A 12,751-nucleotide genomic window follows, 5' to 3' on the forward strand; every position below is an offset into this window, starting at 1 on the left:
AACTAAACCAAATAAATATAATAAGCAAATAAAATACACAACGATAAATGAATCATGTAAATATTACAGCGCTAGCTTTGAAATTAGTTCATTTATTAGGCTACATGAGACATACACACTGCTGTCATTCATAAATGTGGCCTGACCATATTTAAATATGACATAATTTAATATAATTATTTATTTTTATTTTAAATTATAATTATTATTTTTAATAAATACATGCCAATTGGTAAAATAATACATCAAAGCAGTTATAATATTTTTAAATAAAGAACATTATATATCATATTAAAATGGCAAAAAAATAAATATAACTGTGCTGAAGAAGGTGAGGAAAGAGCTGAGCCAAAAGACAAAGCTCTCCAGTCAGTCAGCTGATATTTGATACTTTGAGTGGAGCTCAAAAGAAGCGTGTCTGAACACTCATAGTCATCCATGAGAGACTCAAAGCAGAACAGATGCTCAGGAGAGCATGGTATCCGGATCCCTCAGTGAGGTGTTCAACTGTGATGGCAGAGCACCGAGGGACAAGAGAAGAGGGACGTCTCATGAGCGATGGAATAGGAATAGAATTGTCTTGGGTCTCGTTTTAAGGATCAAAACCAAACAAAAAAAATGTTCCCTTTGAAAAAAAAATCTGTGACTTTCAGGATAAACGCCACTTTTGTGTGAGGATCAACAACTTGAAGCTATCGGTCCATCTCAATCGCTGAATGAATAATTCTCCTGAAGATGGTCGCAGCTACTTAATTCAGCACAAATATGAATGAACGCTCTCTGAGCAGCGCGTCGGGCGGAGAGAGTCCCAGCCAGGCAGCCGGGAAGAGAATCCTAATTAAATAGAAGCGGCGAGGCCATTTCATTACAGGAAGATGAATATCAATATAATTACATGCTAATTACTTACCGAGTGTGGAACAAAAGATAGAGGCTACAGCTTCAATTTGCATATTCTGGACTAACTTAGGTGACAGTTGCAGCTTCTCCTCTCCACTGATCATTGTGCCGGTAACATTCCAGCCGACGTGCATCAAAACCCCAAAACTCTCAAGATTAATTATGAGCTGGAGGGTGGGTGGGAGAGGGGAGGGGTGCTGTGTGTGGGGGGGGTGCTGAGGTGAGCACACATCTGTCGGGGTCCATCATGCAGCAGGAGGGGGAAGCGTGGAGCCGACCAAGAGAAGCGGAACGTGAAGGCTAGCTGGTCTCAGAAGTGCTGAGTCATGCCGGCGCGGCCGTGAGAGGAATCAGATTCGGGGCTGGAAACTTCTCAGCGGAGTCTCAGCCGCCGTTAGAAATGTTTTATCCGGAGTTCAGCGCCTAATCATAGATCAGTTGCAGCACTTTGCATCTGAATGAGCTCAAAATAAAAAACGCTGACACATGCTGCGCAAGCTAACACCATGCTGCCGTTTCTATTTCATTCTCTCAAATGTTTTCTTCCATTTAGCCCGTTACATCTGACAGCTTCTTCCATCAATCGCTTTGAATATTTATAAGAATATTGGTGGGAATATACTTGACAACGCAAGAAAGCTAATGGCTAATCTCACCGGGTAGCAGTCGGACTCATTAGACATGAAATTATTGGCAGCGTCTATTCAACGCTCACAATGCTAATAGCTTTCACAGGGAGCAAGAACTATAATTTAAGAGTACATGAAGGAGAAATCTGCTTAATGTCATGTAAAAAAAAAAAAAACTCAATCAGAGATGTCGGAATCTCAAGCAAGAACCTTTCGGGGAAATGCAAGTTATTCAACCTCTGCTACTAAAATCAATGACGTCATTCGTGCAATAGACAAAAAAGGAAAATATACACTGCAATCACAAATAGAAAAAAAACAAGAATAAAAAAGAAGTGGACAAAAAATATGCAATTTTTTTAGCGAAAAAAATATAACATAATTTAAATAAATAATTCAATTAAACAATCAAGTGGAAATTAAAATAAATAAAAATTCCAATTTCACGAATTATATCTATAAACAATAATAATAAAATATACAAAACTGTTTATTTCATTTAAAAAAATAAAAAAATAATAAAATATATATACATCAAATTAAAATGTATTGTTTAAAAATAAAGTGAAGAATAGTATCGAAAAAAAAAATAGAAATACTCTTACTTTATACTTTATATACTTTATATGTAACTGTTAATCCTTCATGCATTAATAACAACGGTTGGATTTAAAGGTGCATGAATGTGCGTTAGTGAGCGTGTGCAAACAGGCGAGGAGGTCAACAGGAGAGCAGGAAGAGAGGGGAGTGGTCATGTTACCTGGCTATGACAAAGAGCACGCAACTGACACCCAAGCAAGCCAGCAGAATATACATCCAGATATCGGGGGAGAGGGGGTTGAGGAAGGAGAAGACGCCCGGGTTGGTGCCGTTGGGCTTGCGGTACAGGATACTTATTCCCAGCGTCATGAAGGGCTTGGAGAAGTCGATGACCTTCTCGCGGGCGTAAGTGATGGCCAGAGGAGCCACTGCCAGGTCGGCTTTCTGAAACCAGATAATAAGGGCAGGATGAGAGGTGGGACGAGTCGGGGGGGCTGGAGGAGGAGGGCGTTTAAAAAGATCCAGCCGTAAAACAAATGAAATTAACATCTGATTTCTGTCGACAGCCGAGAGGTCAGGGTGGAAATAACCGGCCGGGTTCAATCTTTATGGAAATTACAGACGACATAAATGGGACCTGTTAGAGGGGTCATGTGTCACAGGAGGAATATCTGGGGGATCAAATTAAAAAGTGATAGATTAACTCTCTGCCCTCAGGGATAAGCAGACAGCGCGTCTTCTTCTCAGCCTTCTTTTCCTCGCCGGATGAGTCCCGGGGTCTGACGTCACTTAAGAACGAAGATAATTATACTTAAAGCTGAAGTGAGTTCGAGTTGACTTCTAATGAGGTCGGGAAGTGATAGAATATCGTAGGAAAGTAAAAACTTGTCAAATAAATAACCTCAGCGAACTTGCCGACAGACTGGCAAACGTGTAAGAGTAACTCACGTGGTCCATCAGCTCCCGCACCATCCCGTTCCACTGGCCCGTCCCTTCGTCCAGAGCGCCGTAGCGCCCGTCCTCCACCAGCCTGACCTCGTAGCGGAAGCCCAGAATTCCAGAGAGCTCCCGCAGCAGGTCGATGCAGTAGCCCTCGAACCGGTCGTTTCCGTACAAAGGCTTGTCCGACTTCTTGAACATCACGTACGGCTCTTCCTGCAACCACGATAGAATCACTTAGGAAGACTCTGCATGGTCACATGGGCTTTTGTTGCAATCGCACCAGAATCGTCGACACGCGTAGAGACTTGTTGGCCAGAGAGTCGGTGATGTTGGACGTCTTGCCTTTGTGCGAGTCGGTCATGTTCAGGCCGCTGGGAGGATCCCACGTCCCGATCTGTTGAAGCATCACAGTGTCACCTTTGTGCTGCCTGAAATCCACTATCCCAGACGCACCTTCTCCAGTCCGTCCTCCTTCAGACTGATCACGTCCAGGTCGAAGTCGGTCCTTAGCCCATTGCTCTTGTTGAAGAGGACCCGACCCGTCAGGCCATCCCAGTGAGCCTGCGGAAGCCATAGTACCAATACTCTTTATGCTATCAGCAACTGCAGTAGTGCGAACAACAATAACCTCACGAAAACTTCCCACATCTCAACTCCTAAAATAACTCCTGCTGCTAAAGCTAATGACTATTTCCATTGGTTCTACAGCACAACAAGTAACTTTATAATGCAAGTAACTGTAGTAGTTTCACATTAAGGATGTTAGCATCAAAGCTATGTTGCTGTAGCATCCGGGGTGGTGGGTAATGAAATACAAACACCTTGTACATGGACTTAGTAGTAAAAAAATGGGGGTACTTTGAATGTTTACCCCACTACAAGTGATGGCATTTCGATGTAGTACATTCAGAGAATATTTTATATACACCTAAATGTTAGTATTTAAACCACGTCTGCTATATTCGTTAGCACAAAGTCGCTAATGCCAACATATTGTGTTGTATTATGCTATACCTACAATTGGTAGAATTTACTTCATTTGTGCATTACTAGAGCAGATATTTGTTGGACTGAATTTGCTTTTACTTCCAGCACTTGCAGCAGCCATGTATGTGATGGTGGCTAATGCTTCTGCTGGCCTTCAAAATTCCATTCATCAAAGTGAGTTCTAACTTTCCTTGCAAGAAAGCTTGAACAGAAAACACATCACAAAGGTACAGTCGAAACTGTGCGCTGCTGTTCAGAAGGTTTAGCAGCGGGACGTTGGCTAGATTGTGATCAAGCAAAATAAACATGGCTCGACAGTAGAAGTTGAGGTTGTGTTACCAGTCATACGAGTAGTCTAGGTAGTGATGGTGGTTGTGACATGATGGAGTTAAATTAGTTCCATCAGCTGTTCTGGTTACAGGGTGAAAGGTGGGGAAATTCTCACCACCCCAAGTACGCAAACAAGATGCCTACCCAGAACCTAAACAGGAAGTAGTCAACTTGAATCAGTGAAGTACGCTAAAAGAAGAAACACATTCTGCTTCACCCTGTGGGTTTTCTAGTTGTTTCTAGTTCTCACCACCCCAAGAACGCAAACAAGATGGCTACCCAGAACCTAAACAGGAAGTAGAAGTCTTGAATCAGTGAAGTACGCTAAAAGAAGAAATACATCCTGCTTCGCCCTGTGGGTTTTCTAGTTGCAAAAGCATGTTAAGCATGTCAAGAAGTTGTTTATATTCAAGGCACGCCGTGAGAATAGCTTTCACGGACGTCACTATCTTCATTTCCGACGGCAAGAACTGGCTGCACTCAACATGGCTGCGACGTCATTCCTCGAGCAGGTAAGTGGGGAGCAGCATACTAACACCTCCCCTTACACCTGACAGTATTACCGCAGAAGCAGTAGCGCTAATCGTAGTAGCACTAGCACCACTGACTGCAACAGTAGTGTCAGGAGGCCAGTGATGTACAGTAGCACTGCTACTGCTATGAAATATAACAAGCTGATAAGTAGACTTCATGATAGTGTGAACAGATGTGTTAATGTGTTTCAGAGCTTCCCCTTTGTGTGCGCTGCGTCCTGCGAAAATCAAACACAACTTCATCTCCTCTTTAATGACTGTGTTCTTAGCTCTTTCCTGCGGAAAAGGAATCCCATTAAACAACTGAGAGGTGACTCAGGAGGACGAAAAACACTATTAAAGCCAATCATTGGCTCTCCACTGGTAAACTGCAACCGGCTCTTTCTTTCTTAATGATGAATTCCTCTTAGCGGCCCACCCTCGTCCATCACAATCACAAATAACCCAGGCAGACGAGAGCGGCATATTTGACAGGTACCAGATCATTACGGGTGTCGTTTCATTGTGCTTGAAGTTTCACTTCAAAGCCGGAGCACCGAGAGCAATATCAGCTGCGGGGAGAGGAGGAGGAGGGTGGGGGGGGGGGGGGGGGCAGATAGCACAATAGCCCGTTCTGCAAATTACCTGCGATGATTCCATCCACAGAATGAAAGAGCTTTGTAGAACAAAGCAAATGGCCAACTCTGATTAGAGTCAGGAGAAGATATGGACTCTTTGAAATGAGGATGGTTGAAGATATGAGAAAATATGCGGAGGCTGCCTGCGCACCTTTGATTTAAATCCGTCCTGGAGGTGACCGACAGGTTTCCAGGGATTTTAATTGAAGCGGATAATCAATGTCTTATCACAAACTTCAGCAGATTGGGGGTCAGAGGTCGACAGACACCTTACCTCCTTGATGAGGCTGATGAATCGGCCCCCGAAGCGCCACGGCTTGTGGCGGTTGCACTGCAGGGAGCTGACGGTGATCTGCGGCGACTGCTGCACCGCCACCGCCACCACGTGCACGGCGTCGTACATCAGCGCGGCGTCGGTCTGCAACACACAGAGGCAACCGCGTCAAGCGACAGGCCACATTTTCAAGTCGATATTCGGGGTAACAGTCTGACAGTGACAAACAGAGTTTATGTCAAAGGAGGTCGCAATCGTCTCAAGTTCACTGGTCGAGTGCGGGAGGACCATCTCAGCCTTCCCTTCACTCTGTTGAATCGGAATTGTTTTGAGCCTTTACGCACTGTGCATCATGAGCCAGAAGCTTTTAGCATCAAAAAATGCTCGCTTATGCAAATACTTATATTGATAAAGCAATACAGTACAAATCATTAAGCAAATTAGGTCAATATTAATATATTCCGGTGTGGTCACAATGCATCAGCAAATACGTGTGGATGGACTCATACAGAATATTATCTTAACCAACATCAATGGAAGAGAAGGTGGTTGAACTGTTGAGCTCAGACAGGAAGCCATCACTCAAAAAAATGTCAAAAATATTTTGTTAATTGTATCATCTACTTTTAGTGACGTTAAATTTTATATTTTTTGGAAAACAGTAGCACATGGTTATAATTACTATTTGCCAGCAGAATTTGAATTCACACAATTCGGACCTTATGTTAGCAGCTAATGCTAACAGAATCACTAGAAAACCAGATGGCCAAAAATCCACCCCTCGCCATCAGTGTTTGGCTTTTAGTTGCAACCTGTCAATCAAACAAGTAACATCCGATTTACGACCGGGATTGGTTCCAACCAACCGGTCGTAAGTCAGATTGGACATAAGTCGAATGCCATTCAAAATAGCCGACGCGAGGGTTATAGGTGCTACTGTAGTGGTAGATTGCTGTGCTGCCGTAACTGTCGTACACGTTGCTGGGCTGCTACGTGCTGCGGTGCTAGACGTTGAATAAAAAACAATAAGCATCTGCTGGCTGTGGTCGTAAGTATGGGTGGAAGTAAGTAAGTCGAGCAGGTCGTAAGTCGGATGTTACTTGTGAGTATATATATATATATATATGTTTGAATTTTATATATATTTTTTTATGAATTCACCAAACTAAATGCATTAACGTTCTAGTGTTTAGCTGTGGTGCTAATGGCTACGATGGAAAAAAAAAAAAAAGAAAAAAGAAAAACATTTAAAATCTTAAAAATACAGATGTACATTGAAGTGTGTGAAGCAAAGGAAATCATTTGTTTAGTTTGTTTGACAGCATGTTAAGTGTATACTTAACACGGCAGCTACAAGAGAGGTCTTGAAATGCAACCATCATGTTTAGGAATTTGGGAATATTACTATGACCACTGACGTTTGCAACATTCAGACATCTTTGTTTAATCAGGACATGAATTAGGACTTTCAACACCAACCGCCTCCATAACTCTTGCTCTGTCGCAGCTTGTTAGTCGCAGAGCGGCGAGCGAGCGAACCGAAAACCTCGGCCGGGGGTAAATCTCAGCGTCGGCTAATGACTCCTGATGGGCGTGACTGTTCCCCGGAGAGGAGGGAACCCACAGCAGGCACCAGCGCAGACGGGACAACTCCGACAGCAAGACTCCATCTGACTGCATAATTCAAGATACACCCGCAGATGATGGCCGCCTCGTATAACCCCGGTTATATATCTACCAGGAGCGGGGGCGCTGGCCACTGAAATCTCCCGACAGATACATCTTCAGCTCTGAACTACTTTCACGCCGCCTGTCTCTGCGATTTAAAGAGGCGATTTACCCAGGTCAACACCACGCAGCTCAGTTCAGATGCTCGTCTCTGGCTCGGCTCCGGATGAGAAACAACGCCATGATCTCATTTGACAAGTCCAGAATGATCCAACCGCAGGACAGTGTGACAGATTACACAGAGCACGCGTGGTGGATGTGGCCACGGAGAAAATGATATTAACAATCATATCTTTATTTATCCTACTTCCCTCAGAAGTGTGCGGGAGGTGGCATGTGTTTCGGTTCTTTAAATGACAATAAAATACTTTGCTATTATATTGCTGCAGTATGTTTCTTTTGTCAGGTTTTCTACTCCACACTTTCTCACTTGTGCACCGCATGTAGCAATATAAGAACATTTCAGGGGATTACACCCGACCCACCGCAACAAGGGACAGTTTCAAGATTTAAAGCCGCAATTTGAGGAACTTTTTTTAAAGACCTGAAAGGGGGGAGCTGTGTGTGAGCGTGTGTGTCCTGTGGGTCCCTGAATCCTTGTGCTTTTAGAAGTGCTGGTGTCAAAGGAAGCTGCAGAACAGAGGAAGGGAGAGTCAGCTCGCTGCCCTTTCATCCCGCCTGACTCTTGGGGAAGAGAAACAGCTTCTGTCGGCTCCTATCTGCTCGCTCAGAGCAGGAAGTGTGTGTGTGCGCGCGTGTGTGTGTGTGTGCGCGCGTCTCCATCGGCTGATTAGGGAGAATTTGCCTTTCGGTTCATCCATTCTTTGAGCAGTCGAGTCAATACTCAAATGCTTAATTGAAGTGCTTAAAGCAGCAGGTTCATTATTTAATTCACTAAACATTCAGATACAAACTTGATTTGAATCTTTCCCTCACCTCACATTTTTTACTGTACTAAATGATTAAATATTAATTCCATTACACCCTAAAATAACTGAGGAATATTTTGTCGTTGCAGCCCAGGAGATTTAATATGATGTAAAATACAAATTATTTCCCCAAAAAAAAGAGAATAAAAAATCTGAATTCAAGGTCATGTCATTTTGACACTGTTTTATAAATATGTGGAGCAGACTTTACGAAAAACAAACTTACGAATGTCTATTTTTAGGACTAAAACAACAAATATGTGATGAGCCTGGAAGAGTTTCCTGCGTGGTGTAACTGCATTAGCCTCCAGCTAAGTGCCACTGTGCTGATCCTCATCCCTGCGGCATCACAAAGCCAATTAGATGCATAAAATTGTGATGAAACCTTCCTGCCGTCTCAGGATAATCTGAGTGACTACCAAGAGCCACACGCAACTCACTGGGTCGGCCCTCTTCCAAGTCCAGGACCGAGACAAAATCCACATCCAGCCCGGACGCACCTTGCATGGCAGGCCCGGCCACATGATGTAATGCATTCCATGTGTGATAGATGGCCGCTCAGCCAGATGAGCTAGCTCCAGAGGAGGCTCAGTCTCCTGGCACATCACATGCTGACGTCAGATCTGCTGGCAGCTGAGGCGCTCTTGCCTCAGCGTGCAGTTAATATGACAGGAGAAAGTTTTCTCTACTGAGGAAGAAAAAGGTTCAGAGGAAAGAGACCTCTTCTTTTTCAGAAATCTTTCCACCCAAACTTGGGATCGATTGAGCAGAACGAAGTCTGACAGTGCAGCGAAGACGAAGAGAAAATGGAACGGCGACGGCTCACAGCCACGTAAGATAAAAAGTCCAATTTAAGATCCGGGTCAAACATTCATTTGGAAACTCGTTAGCTCCAAGTACGCAACATTACACACGTGCTGCAACTGACTATTATCTAGATTTATCTTCCTGGCCAGTAGCACTTGATCGCAAACCACGGCTGAAACACTGCCTCGAGAGAAGTGACGAGAGGTCAAGAAGAGAGTGCAGGCAGGGTGGAAATGCTGTGCCTCAGGGGAGCAACGTGAATGAAACCAAGAATTATCGGAAGAAGAAGCCAGTGTCTGGATGTACAGCTTTGAGAGTCAGGAGTCAGAGGTGAAGACACAAGAAAGGACAAGATCAGAAATGAGTGCCTTAGAGGGCTGGGTATCACCAGGTCCCTCACGATACGATACTGTCATGATAATATCATGCTACATGAATGACAACCAAGAAAACAAAATATACCTTTCACAGGTATAGTTTATATTTTTTACACTTAGGTGTATGAGCCACAACTTGATTAGCAAGTGGCTAACTGCTCCTCTATGCTAACAATGCCTCGAAAGAAATGGATAGAGATAACAAGAGGTCAAGAACAAAATGTGGGCGGGGTGGAAGTAGTGTTCTTCAGGGGAGCAGTGTGAATGAGAAGCAAGCATTATCGGAAACAAATAGTCACTGTCAGGATGTACGGTTTGGAGACTCAAGAGTCAGAGTTAGACGAGTCAGAGATGGTGACACCAAGGTTGTCACTGGCAGTGAATAGACAGGACAAGATACGATACTGTCATGACATTTTGCTCGTGATAATGATAATATCATGATACATGAATAACAACCATGAAAAAGAAAATATACTATTCACAACAGTGGCTGTTGCTTGAGCTGCGACTTGACTAGCAAGAGGCTAACTGCTCCATGGCGCTAACACTGCTGATACCAGGTTCAACGCCTTATTTGCGAATCATCCACCACTCTATTCTTTTCCCCCACTTCTAAAAGGTAAGCTACCACCGCATTAGCCCTTTGCAGATGTATCGGCGCCACCACGTGGCATCTTTAAGAACAGCAGCAGGCTGTTGTGCAAGAACGGCCGTATGCTTATTGTTTCTATATCGGTACTTGGCGCCTGTGCATCGGTCATGTAGGGCGGGCCAAAATATCGTGAGATATCATAGTATCGGTATTTTGGCACACCCTTGAGAGGGACAGCTCAAATTTGGAGATGAAGTTAGGGAGGCTGGATGATTTGGACTTTTTGGAGATGAAGAAGATGAAGGTGAGTTTGATGAGGAAGGAGGGTAGGTGTGACAAGAAGATGACCGAGGAGGTCCCAAGTCTCCTCTCGCTGTGCTGCTTCCTAGTTCTCCCTCCCACCAGCTGGGGGCGGTATGTGCCTAACTGGACTGACTCTTTGTACAAAAATGTCAATTTTTAGATATCGATACCTATTCCCTACAAGGTATGCGTTTCACCACCGGATGGCGCATTCTCTACTTCACTTTTTCAGATTGCCCTTTGAGCACTGAGCAGCCACTCGGGTTTGGGTTTCAATGCAGCCTCTCTTTCGAACTCCCACTAGAAACAAGGATCCACGTCCACCATGTCACAGCGGTTGACGTTCAAGGGCCCATTTAATAAAATAACAAAACAATACGAGCGACTCCGAGTTACCATGGCAACATTGTGTAAGTAATGACTTTGTGCGATATGTTCTGATCCCCGGAAAGGCTTTTGAATGGTGGATAACATTTCACCCGTGCTTGCCTCCGACTCCACAAACAATCCTGGAAATCTCTAATAAATATTTTAACTCTTGATCGCACACAATCTGGCTGAAATTATTTATATACTATTTATCCTGTGCGCCGTCGCAGCAGAAGGATTCCTGAAAATCCCTCAGTGATGGGAACAAAGGGAGGCTGGCGTCAAGTGGAATGGGGGATGATCAAGGGCGGAAAAAGACATGAAATGATGGCTTACAGCTCGGGCAGATTGCATTCAATTTAAAAACAATCCGAGAGAGACGTCGGCGAGCACGAGTCCTGTGGGGCGTTTTAAGTGCTTTAAGTGAAACCAATCTGCAACCCAAGAGTCCGACAGACAGAGATGGGAACGGGATTCGGGCTGGATCTCCTCTACCTTTTCTGTCTTCTCTTTCACTTCCGCAATCCTCTTGTACTGCGTTGAGATACACAGTTGACACTGGTGTCATCGTTGTAAAAGCCTCAAGTGACTGTTTACTCACAGAGACACCATTTTAATACCACCACAGAGACATCAAAATGCACTCGTCGTGTGCAACGTTTATCACGCGGGATTGCTTGTGCATCTAGTGGAGCCTTCCTAATGGAGGCTCCACAACATTCACGAAAAATTCACGAGCGTAAATTGCACCTTGCGACTGTCCTTGTGTATGAATTTCAAAAAGTAAATCAACAGTAAAGTGACTTTCTGAATTCTAGCAGACACATTTTTCACCATTGCAATAACCTCACAAGAGGAAGGTCATGGGTTCAAATCCAGTTTGTCCTCTCTGGAGTTGGGTAGTTCTCCACCGCCTATATCGGTGTCCTCCAGGCACTCCAGTTTCCTCCCACACTCCAGAGAGACACAGAGGTTAAGTGATGACTGTATATTGTCCACATGTCCAGTGATGGAGAGGTGATCACCCCATGTTGCTGAGCTTCCTGTGATGCCATTAAAGGAACAAGTGCTAGAAATTGGTTTTGAAGACAAGTTCTTTTCGTCGACCATCAATGTGTCTGCCACAGTCGAGGTAGTCTTTCTTATGGCAGTCGATATCTTTTATTTCACTGCGACAGTTTTATTTCTCCTGCTGATTTTGTTTGAAACCTGTAACGTATTTTTAATATTATTTAAATTTTTTTTCTCACAATAATATAAATCATGATAACTTTTAATTTGTCCTCCATCGCCAAATTGCTGATTTTATGACATACAGCATTTTATCACGATGTCTGCCTTTTTTTTGTTATTTATTTTTTGCTGTTTTCATTCAGGATTCAAATATTTTGGATTTAGTTTTATTTAATTTTCACCATCAACGTCATCAGAAAACGTTCATGCTTTTCAGCTATGGAACATCACAGGGGGCCAAAGTGTGGCCTTGGGCCACATGCGACCCTTCGTCTCTATTCATTTGGTCCTCTTGAGATTGAAGTTAAACTTCAAGTACGATTTAGATTCCAAATATAAATCCTTACTTTAACTTTTTTTTTTAAAATTCTTCTTACTTTCCTTTTTCTACATGAATTTGGTTTGTTTTTTAACAAAAACGGTATTTTTTACTGTTCTCCTTGCGTCTCCTTCTTGGTGTCTTTGCTGAAGTTGTTGTCTGTACGATGTGGGATTGAAATTAATAATCATTGATAAATAATATACATTGCAAACAAAACCTTGTCATGAACTGCATTTTAAAATGCTGATATGCTTCAACCAGAATTCTGGTTAGTGAAGATATTCACCATTAAAAGAGGGTTTCCATTACTTATGATTTATATTGAAAAAATAAAAT

At 43.4% G+C, this 12,751-nt stretch overlaps 1 protein-coding gene across 2 annotated transcripts in view; it reads right to left on the minus strand.

Moving 5' to 3' along the window:
• The window catches only part of LOC128768667 (glutamate receptor ionotropic, kainate 2-like), a 103,138-nt gene that overhangs the window by 23,533 nt on the left and 66,854 nt on the right, over positions 1-12,751 (minus strand). For both annotated transcript variants that reach the window (XM_053881686.1, XM_053881687.1), the window contains exons 7-11: positions 5,753-5,896; positions 3,465-3,572; positions 3,292-3,405; positions 3,018-3,224; positions 2,290-2,513 (exon numbers count right to left, since the gene is read on the minus strand). In XM_053881686.1, coding sequence (XP_053737661.1) covers positions 2,290-2,513; positions 3,018-3,224; positions 3,292-3,405; positions 3,465-3,572; positions 5,753-5,896 — 797 coding nt within the window. The remainder of the gene's footprint in view (positions 1-2,289; positions 2,514-3,017; positions 3,225-3,291; positions 3,406-3,464; positions 3,573-5,752; positions 5,897-12,751) is intronic.

This window comes from Synchiropus splendidus, chromosome 12 (assembly GCF_027744825.2).
Source record: "Synchiropus splendidus isolate RoL2022-P1 chromosome 12, RoL_Sspl_1.0, whole genome shotgun sequence".
Taxonomy (NCBI): domain Eukaryota; kingdom Metazoa; phylum Chordata; class Actinopteri; order Syngnathiformes; family Callionymidae; genus Synchiropus; species Synchiropus splendidus.